The sequence below is a fragment of the Microtus ochrogaster genome, chromosome 19 (assembly GCF_000317375.1).
Source record: "Microtus ochrogaster isolate Prairie Vole_2 chromosome 19, MicOch1.0, whole genome shotgun sequence".
Taxonomy (NCBI): Eukaryota; Metazoa; Chordata; class Mammalia; order Rodentia; family Cricetidae; genus Microtus; species Microtus ochrogaster.
Window position 1 is genome coordinate 25,435,530 of NC_022021.1, and position 10,425 is coordinate 25,445,954.

Genomic DNA, 10,425 nt, shown 5'->3' on the forward strand with positions numbered 1-10,425 from the left:
TTCATATTTAAAATTAGTTGATTTCTTTAGGATTTAAGCCTATTACATTTTTGCCATGTTCTAGTCTACATAGCCCATTGTTATGGATTATCCCATAATAAATCAATAAAGATTCTGACCATGGTTTTAAAAGGCATCTTTCATTTACAGTAGGAATTGTTTATTAGGCTCACTTGAAACAAACAGTATCTTAAAGAAATAATGTAGTTTTGCCTCTATAGTTTCTGTTATAAAGTGATGTAAGCAGTTTCTATAGAGAATACATCTTCAGAAATTTGGCCTAAAACTATAAAATATACATGGTTGTAAAATTTTCTGTGTATCTAGAATATTTTAAAGTTGATACATGGTACTTGTTCTATAACTCTATCAATTAATTAAATTTTAATTTCATTTTACATTCCAATCACAGTTCTCCCTCCCAGCCCTCCTCCCACCCTTCCTCACCTCCCCGGCTCCCAGTCCAATCCTCATCCACTCCTGCCAAATGGTAAGGGCTCCCATGGGGAGTCAACAAAACCTGGCCCGTTAAAGTCGAGGGAGGACCAAGCCTCCCTCCACCCCCGCATTAAGACTGAGCATGGCATCCCACCATATGGAATGGGCTCCAACAAGCTAGCTCATATCCCAGGAATAGATCCTGATCCTACTGTAAGGGGTCCCTCAGATAGGCAGACCAAGCTACACAACTGTCTCCCAAGTACAGAACTCTCAATCTGATGGTTGGGGCAAAGGATGCTAAGGAACCTAAGAGCCCCGGAAGGGACCTGAAGAACCAGGTCAGGCTCGTGCATGGGAACTTAGAGTGGGTAGTTTCAAGTGGTTGGTGGGACACACTGTAAAATGCCTTGGGGATGTAAACTCCAAAGCTGCCCCCCAAAGCAGACAACTGCCAGAGAGCTCATTGAGTCCAATTGTCACTGCAAAGGCAGGGACTGGGAAGGAGTCATTTAGACTCTGAGGCTTAAATCCAGAGGAGCCCCAGGGTGGGTTGTATCTGACAAAACAGGTCCTTGCAAGAACAAGAATAAAAGTGCTTATTAAAAGGAAATGCCAAGTTTATTACATTTTGCTTTTGCAAAGGCCACTTTGTGATGGATAACTGATATTTATGATGCATAAGCAATTTTACCTACCTAGTAATAGAGAATTTAATTATATTTCCAGTCCCAAACTAGTTCATTTACATGATCAATTCACCTGTCCTGGGGAACAGAATTAGATCTGTGGGAGGAAAGTTCCTGTCTTTCTAGGCTTTGAAAACTAGGTGGAATGCAAGAAGGAAAGCATTCTGCTGGAACTTTGTTGTAAACCAAGGCAAACTGGAAATCCTCCTTGTCCCTAAAGAAAAGCAGTTAGAACCTGTTTTCTTTGGGTTTTAACAAATGTTAGTATTTAACCATCTTAGTTTGCCTCCTGCTCTTTAAGTGGGAGCATGCTAAGGAGAACTTTGCTTCCCTTGGGCATTGTTTAATAACGGGGAAGACAGAAATAAAGAGGCTTATATTTGGACTGAGGTGGGTACTTCGTGTTCTGGTGTTTAATACTGAGCAGCAAGTGCCAGTTTTATTAATAAACGGCTCCACAGCCATCCTTCCCTTGCTCCTCCAGTGAGTTCACATTTCCTACTGTGGCACATGCCACCACTTAAAAGCGCTATAAATTGTTTCTGGATATGATTAAATGACTTCTCACTTCAGACCAGAATACTGAAAAGTAACAAATCTAGAGCGGATGCATTGCTATTTATGGCCTAATGAAAAAGATGGTGTCATGAATAATTTTCAACATGTTTTGTGTTTTATTTAAAGCATATATTTTTTGCAGTACTCTCCAGAATATTCAAACTCCTTGTAAAGTCATCACAAATTGCATGATCATGTCCAGAGCTTGACTTACTATTTCTTTTTACATATAACTGAACATTTGTAGTTTGATGCATTACTAATTTTAATGTTAATACCTTAGTAGTTTTACTTTTTTTTTTTAAAAAAATCTAACTTTAATAGATAGAAACAAAGCAGATGAAATACATTTAAAATATTGACTCATAATTAAAGCCTATATTTTAGATTTGTATTGAAGATTCTAGTGGTCTTTTATTTGTGATTTCTCCCGTGGTGCTTGTATAGCAGAGGCTGGGTGAGGAGTTATGGATGAAGGATCATAGTTGGAGCATTATCATTTTGGAAGTGTTGTGTGGCTGTGGTGATGGAGATACCACATTTCTAGCTCATTTTATTGCATTCTTTTCATGCTTGCTATCAGGGTCAGCCTTTAAATGAGAAATGATGAGATGGCTATAAGCTGAACACCCAGCAATCATCTCCCCATTATGCTACATGGGACACATTCCAGATCTAAAGTTGGACCATTCAAGAAATATGTGTTTGCTGATGAGAGTTTTAAAGAGGCCAGACTTGGTGTCACGCTGCCCGGTGCTCAACTCGTGCCCCAAACCTCTTCTGCATTACAGGCCTATTTTTCTGCAAGTGATAACTTTCTCTCACGATTTATTTAGAGGTGTATTTTTAGTTCCTTAATTCCCCCCTTTTTTTCTCAGCCTTTTGTTTTGCATGTTGAATAGGATATTGAGTTGTGGAGGAAGATGAGCGTGGAAGTTGAATTCCTTTTCAGCTGCTCTCTCAATAAATCCACGCTATACAGTTGCTCACTCTCTTCCCTCATTCATTCACAGAGAAAGAATATTATGCCTTCCTAAATGTCAAGCGATGTGCCGGGCATTTGGGTAGAGCAGTGAGTTATGGAGCCCAGCACAGTGTCTGGAAGAGTCATCTTCCTCTTGCCTCTGAGGAGCTTTGCTGGTCCCTTTCCGTTTGCTCCATTATATAACTGACTCTAGTTCCACCTTGAGTTCTTTGCTATTCGTGTAACTTGGTCACCACATCATTGAATTAGTTACACCAGCTGCTGTGTCAAGTACGTCTTCCAGTTTCAGTGATCTGGCGCCCAAAACATTCACTCTCTGTTGATGATGAGTAGTGGAATGTAGTTCTAAGTAAGTGTGCTTTGTTATGCACAGCCGTGCAAGGACCCTGGATAAAGAGAGCCCATCTATATTCACCTTGCCTTCCCATGTCCATACTGTAGAAGGTAAAGGTACATGAAGAAGGCATACAAGAATTGTTGTGGGCCAGTACCTAGACGTCACAAACATTGCCTTTCTTTTCTCCCATGGTCTGGAATTCAGGCGCATTGCTAGTCTTCACTGCGGCAGAGCTGGGAAATGCCAATGGCTGGGTCTCAAATGAAGGCTGATAAGCTGAGTTAAAGGGTGATGATGGGTATGCCTTAGACAACTGCTTTTCTTTTGTTCATGCCAGTCTAGATAGAATCACTTGTCTTTCTTCAGTAATTGATCCTGTTTCAGAAACCTTTTGGGAGTTCAGATGGGAGGAAACATCTGTTTTTCTTTCTCCGATGTGTCGAGCATACTAAAGGCGAAGAAAGCCAGATACCTGAAAGGTTTGCTGTTACTACTGGATACACTTTGGTCTGCTCTACTGGTGAATAAGTTCTCTGAAATCCCCTTTTAGCATCATTGCTGTCTCCCCTTCTTTCCATCCCTTCTGCAGGCACACTTACCAGGTGCACCCTCAGTGTTCTGCTCTAACTTGAACATGCCTGTGCCAGCCTAATTCCCTCATCCAGTTATTTATGGGTTAGGGGGAAAAGGAGCCAGTAGAGAGGGAAGGACAAAGCTGAAAAGTCCCTGTAATAATAGAATTACATACTGAAAGGACTCAGCGAAAGGTCACTTAGCTGCATCTTGGGGATAAGAGAGAAGTGCGGAATGCCACTTTCAGAGAAAGAAAGCTTGCTTGGCCTAAAGCTTTTTAAAAATGACTCTTGGTTACTCTCCTCTAACTAGACAATGAACATTTAAAAGAAAAGAGTTCTAGTGTAGTATTAAGCTTACGCTAGGTACTCAACAAAAGCTGTCTGACTGAAGACATACATGAATATCTTTGTAAATGTTTTGTCATACATTTCCATACATTGTCTTACGCAGGGTTTACCACAGCTCTGTGACAAAGATGCACCGTCTTATTTTAGTCTTATAGATACTGAACTCAAATTCCAAGAGGTTCAATGTGTCACACAGAGGTTTGCCTGTGTCACACAGAGGTTGACAGAATCAACACAGGTATTCTGCTCCAATCGTGGACATTTTGCACCTTTGGAAGCAGGCGCTCAAGTGTTAAGAATGGTGCCATGAAATTTCTAGCCTGTGCTTCCGGGTGCTGGAGAGCAAAAGATCACTTAACTGAGTGATGGAGGACTTCATATAAAGCGAGTGAGTAGAGTGAGGGTTCTTTTTAATAGAGGCAAACAGGTGGCTTTTCTACAATTGTATAAAATGCTATGTTTCGTACCCATGAGGTTCTCTCTAAGTATTTAACTAATTGAAGCGATTTCAAGCATGTGCATCTGGTTTAGTTAAATTGGGCAAGCTTCCTGTTAGAGGCTGTCATAAGATTTTAAATCTTTGTAATCATTGTGTCTCAAAGTTTGCCTGTGTTATATTGTAACCCAGAATTTTTTTTTAATTTAAGAAATTTATAGCACATTAACTGGATTTCAGTTTTCTGTTTCTCTCTGTAACTTTCTCATCTTTGTTGAGCCGTGAAGATACTGGTGTTTTCTATAGACATGCAATGACCTGATGGCCAGTCTGTTAAAGTTCCGGCTGACAAAGGGTCACAGCGTTGACTGGAGAAGTTAGCATTGCACATCTCGTGGATATTCTGCATTGTTTCCAACTTCTCTGTCTGACCTTAACTGATCCTGCATCCTCCACGTGCCTCTGCCCTCCACTGTTGCCAGCTGCTACCCATCTCCTTGGTGGCAGGCTCTAAGCCACAAAGTAGCCAGCTGCTTCCTCCTTCCTTATGTGCTGTTCATCTAATTCATGCCAGCATCGTGCTGCGTTTGCCTCCAAGATGTCTCTGGAGTCGTGGATTTGAGGTCCTGCTTTAAACCCAGGTGCCCTTCGTAATCTCTTCAGAGCTCTGAGATTATTGGAAAGTACTTCTTGCTGACAAGTGAGCAAGAGGACTGGGCTTAAAAATAAATAAATAAGGCGTTTCAACGTTAGGAGTCCTGTCTTCACGGAGCTGTGGGAGGATTGATTTCATCACCTTTGGAAACACCTGTGTTTTCCAAAACTCTGTATCCAGGAGACCGAGCAGGCAGGCAGTGGGAATCTCTGCGTGTGCATGGCACCTAGAAGGCGGTGGATCGATGAATAATGAATGAAGATGAAGGGGTGCGTGGGTAGGGATAGATCAGTGATGGCGAGACGGTTCTGAATGCAGCTTCTGGGTTCTGGTTTTGCTCGACTGGAACGTGGTTTTCCTTTCGTTCGAGCTTTCTTTTCCAGGCGCAAGATGAAAGCCCAGAGCTCGAGAGGTAGACAGACAGAACCACCTTCATTATTATTAGTCCCTGCTGGAGAGTGTTTTTGGTGCCTAAGCCTGCTAATATGAATCTGTGGGGAACCCAGCGTGCCTTAGAAAGTGTCTGTGATGAAAAATCAGTAACAGCAACTACCTGTTTAAAAGAAGGAAGTGGAGGTCGTAGGTGTCAGGTTTCAACCGAATATTTTTGCAAGAATTCTACAGAGGTTCTTATCTTGGTTTCTTATTCACTGATTGTTTTACTACCAATAAGTTGTCAACAAAATTGTATTAGTAACACTTAGTCGTTACGTGAGGTTATAATATTCACCCTGGGAGCTGGCAAGATGGCTTAGCAGCAGGTTCAGCGCCTGCAGCCCAAGCCTGACGGGCTGGGTTTGATCCTGAGAGTCTCTGAAAATGTGGAAGGGAGAAAACCAGCTCAGCAGAGTTGCTCTTTATCTTGTACGTACACGCCATGCACATTTGCCTCTGAGTCGTTCAGCACATACACAGAATAACAATAACCGCATCAGTGACAATAATAAATGTATTTTTTTTTGTTTTTTTTCGAGACAGGGTTTCTCTGTGGTTTTGAAGCCTGTCCTGGAACTAGCTCTTGTAGACCAGGCTGGTCTCGAACTCACAGAGATCCGCCTGTCTCTGCCTCCCGAGTGCTGGGATTAAAGGCGTGCGCCACCACCGCCCGGCTAATAAATGTATTTTTAAAAAGTCATTCTGAACTTCGTCCTCTGACCACAGGCTAACAGAATAACAAAAGTTCAGGTTCCAAAGCTTCAGGAACTGAGTAGTGATGGCCAGTAAGTTTTTCCTGCGGTGGCTTGTTCTGGCAAGTTGATGGAGTACTCCCTCTGTGATGGATGTAAACGGTTACATGGCTACTCATTTTCTGTTTCTGTTTTACAGGGGAAAATGGTGAAAGGAATGGGAGGAGCCATGGATTTAGTGTCCAGTTCCAAAACCAAGGTGGTGGTCACCATGGAGCATTCTGCAAAGGTAACATGCTGTTTCCTCACAGTTCCGAAGACTCGCAGGCCACTGAGCTGCAGTGCGCCCTCCGTTTAGCTGGGGTTTTAGTTTTCTCTGGCTTACTGAAGGTGATGGCCCTTACGTTTTAGTGGGAAAGAACAAAGAAAGATAGTAATTCATTACCTGGCCAGATGCTTGTTCAACTTTGAGGGAATCCAAGTATCAGGGAATTCTTTGAACATTTTTCTCGTGTGTGCATGCAAAGTAAAAGCTTTAATTAACAGTCTCTGAGGTCAGTGAGAAGGTGTTGAGGCAGGTGTGTATGGTTCCTGATCTTAGGCAGTTATAGTTGTTGCTCACCGTGTCCTCATGAGGAGCCCAATGGAATGTCGGTCTTAACAGCAGTGCTTTTCAAGTGGACAGTGTGGGCAGAACATATGAGGGAATGATGACCATGGTGATAGCAAGCATCCTCACTCTGGAAAGCACGTTTTTAACAAATTATCAAATAGTTATGGAGTGCCTCCTAGATGCTGGGCGATCACAGCTTGGAATTGGCAGTGATCCCCACATAAGCCAAAACCACTAGTCTAAGGGAGTTAGTTTTTAGTTTTCCTTCCCCTTTCTTCCTATATATAATAAAAACAGCTAACATTTATTGAGCTTTAACTGCATGCCAGTCATTTCGGTGTGTTTGTGTGCGCATGCCCATGAAGCTGATAATAGGTCCCTTATTTTTTCTTTATTACATTTATTTATTTATTTATTCCTTGTGTGTTTGTGTGTCCATGCATGCACACTTGCATCCACTTACCACGACATGTAGATGGAGGCGAGAAGCCGACTCGCAGGCATTGGTTTAGGTTCTGGTGATTAAGTTCAGGCTGTGAGCCTTGAAAGCAACCATCTTTACCCACTGGCCCATCTCTGGGGCCTCTGATAATAGTTTTTCCCTTCCTCCCTCACTCTTTCCCTTTCTCCCTCCTATTTGTGTTTTGGTTTTGGAAGCACAGCTTTAGAGTAGTGAGGTCCTTCACTGCAGGGCCCAGTCTTCTAACAAATTGAGTTGTTATTACTATTTGCTTACCTCTTAACCTCTTTCCTGCCCCAAACCCATTGATCTGAGTATTTGTGAAGTCACTATCGGGCGTTCACTTGGTTTGGCCTGAGGTTTTGCTTTGTTAATCCCGCGAGGCTCACTAATCTGAGTGGAATGGTGGTGTGCACGCTGGGCCTCATTTAGTGACACACCACCCGATAAGAGCGTGGTGCTGGGTTTGCACTTTACTTGCCAGCTGCGGGAGTTCTTTTGCTGATGTGTGCTGCTGTGCATGTTGCCCTCGTGAAAACTGCCCTACATGTAAATTTGCACAGATTGTTTGTGTAAACAGTGAGCAGTGGGGCATGAAGGTGGGATAATAGAAATGGAATCAACACAGGTGACTTCCGTGAGAAGCCTTGCACGGCATCGAAAATGCTCATTTCAGAGGCGGAAGAATGCGAAGTGTCAAATCAAATCTACATCCTCTCTGGAATGTAACGTCTATTTGGAGGAAACTCCGTCCAGCTTCCCTTTGGTTCTTACTTTAATGTTGATGCATAGGCAATGGAGTCTGCCTTATTGTGCCTTATTTTTATGTTATGCATTCATTTCAAAACATTAACTCTGTGTTTGGCAAATTTGCGCTCTCTCTCTCTCTCTCTCTCTCTCTCTCTCTCTCTCTCTCTCTCTCTCTTTCCCCTCACCAAAGTTGTTTCTTCTCCTAAGCTGGAATTTCTGATAGAGGGAAATAAATGGTACTTCTGACTTGTAGCTGGCTGAATCCCCATTAAAGCTTGCCGCAGAAGCCAGATCATGTGTTTTCCCTTCCCCCTTTGTTCTTTTCTCAGTGAGAAATGGGGTTGTTTCACACTTGAATTGGAGTGTTTTCCACAGATACTTTCATTCGAACAAAACAACAGAAAAATCTACTTGTGATTATTTTTTTTTCTTCAAAAAAATTGGAGGGAAGGGTTTCTTTGTTAGACAGTTTCATTCTGTAATCCAGGCTTCTCTGGAATTTACCCTGTAGCCAAAGCTGGTTTCATACTCATGGAAATCTTCCTGCCTCGGAGTACTGAGACTACAGGCATGAGCCACTGTACACAGGTGTGATTATAATAATCATAAGGGACTCGCCACACATAAGAGATAACCTCCAAATACTAATAGAGGGAGCCTCTGTCCTTGTGTGTCACCTGTGGTCCTGGGTGTATGATTCTATTGGGGTTACTACTCTGGGCTCACTGTGAATGGCACTGTGTGCACCTCACCACTTCCTCCCTGAATCCTTTACTTGAGTGAAGGCTGGAAAAGGGCAAGTAGGGGTTTTCCATCCCCGCAGCTAGCCACCTGCCCTTCCAGGCAGCCAAGTAAACTAACCCCCGCAGGTGTATGGATTCAGGGTGCAGAGCTCACAAAGGGATTCCAACATGAGAGAAAGGTGTGATCTCGTGTTCTCTGTTCTTGAGTGGAGCTGTTGTTCCACCAGGGTCTGGACCACACTGGGTTTTCGGGTGTGGCTTTTCTTTTCACTTGCTCACCTATAGGGTTATGGTGCATCGGTACATTGACCGACCTTTAAAGCCTGTTTTTATTGTTTTAATAAGAGCGAAGGAAACGTTGCAAAACTGGCTGCCTGCTGCGGCTGCTCCTGAGTAACTTCTTGTCCTCTGGCAACCTCTGGAGCCAACAGCAGGTGTGAGCAGCAGACTGGGGTGCGGTGTTGGTTGAGGCTGAGATACAGTGGTGTCTCCCTGTATAGATGGAGCTTTCGTGCTGTCCTTCCATCTTTCTTCGTTTTTGAAAGGAGAATATGTCTTAAAAATTAGCTCGTGGAGAATTCCTTACAAGCACACCTTTCTTCTTTTCATCTTTTCACCTAGCTCATTTTCTGCCTCTTAAAACTGGAAAGAGAAGTGGGGAAGAGTTAGCTGGGGGTGTGCCTAGCATTGCACAGACTTAGTCTCACTTTCTCAGAGACCCTCTGAATAAGTCCAGAATGGGGGCAAGCCACTGCAGGAAGGGGGCAGGGCTGGGAGTTTGATTCCATCCGTGCCAGCCCATGTCTGTCATGCCTCTCACAGGCAGCCTGCCCACAGCCCTGCCTCTGCCCCATCTTACCCAGATTCACCCTTTCAGGTTTCAGAGAGACTCCTTTGCATCCCTTTTCTCTGGCCATAGCTCCCTTTGCTTTGGTGGGAAAGTCCATCAATAAAGAGTTTGAAAGAAAACAACCTGAGAAAGCGATTTCTCCAGTTTTATTTCCTCAGGTTTTGTGTTACCATCTTTCTCCACCGGATACTTAATAGCCCGGAGACAGATTTTGTAATCTCTTGTGTGCCACTATGCTGGGATTAGTGCTACTTGAACATTTGTGATTTCTGGAATGCTTAAGTTATAATTTTAAAGATACATCCAGTTTCAACATGCTGCCCTTGTCTTCATTCTGTCTGTTTGCTAAAGGCCTTAAAAGTTGGGCTGAGTTACATCACTTGGATCCACAGATGTCTGGTCCCTGCCCACTTTGTGAGTTCCCAACAGGACATGGAGCTCCACCTCTGATTCTCTGGGTCTTACATCTTCTCTGCCATTCTTGGGTACTAGTTAAAACGTTGTTTGTTGTGCCAACCATTGTGTTTCACTCCGTGGTTTCCGAAAGCCTTTGTTTCCAACTGGAATTCTCTGGTGAGCTCTAGAATTGTTTTTCTAATTCCTGTTAGAGGACTCTTCCTAGATGTCCCAGAGCCCCCTAAACCCACAATATACTCACAAATGAAATTATCTCCCTTTTCCTTTAAATAGTCTCATCCTCATCATCTTTCTGGCCCAGCTAGGGAAATAATAATCTTTCCACTCCTCACCCCTACCTGAACCATTACCATGGTCCTCACCCCTACCTGAACCATTGCCATGATCCTCACCCCTACCTGAACCATTACCATGGTTCTCACCCTTACCTGAACCATTGCCATG

At 43.3% G+C, this 10,425-nt stretch overlaps 1 protein-coding gene across 1 annotated transcript in view; it reads left to right on the forward strand.

Annotated features, from left to right (window-relative positions):
- The window catches only part of Oxct1 (3-oxoacid CoA-transferase 1), a 125,201-nt gene that overhangs the window by 96,514 nt on the left and 18,262 nt on the right, over positions 1-10,425 (forward strand). The window contains exon 14 of the mRNA XM_005356578.2: positions 6,348-6,437. Within this exon, the coding sequence (XP_005356635.1) occupies positions 6,348-6,437 (90 nt within the window). The remainder of the gene's footprint in view (positions 1-6,347; positions 6,438-10,425) is intronic.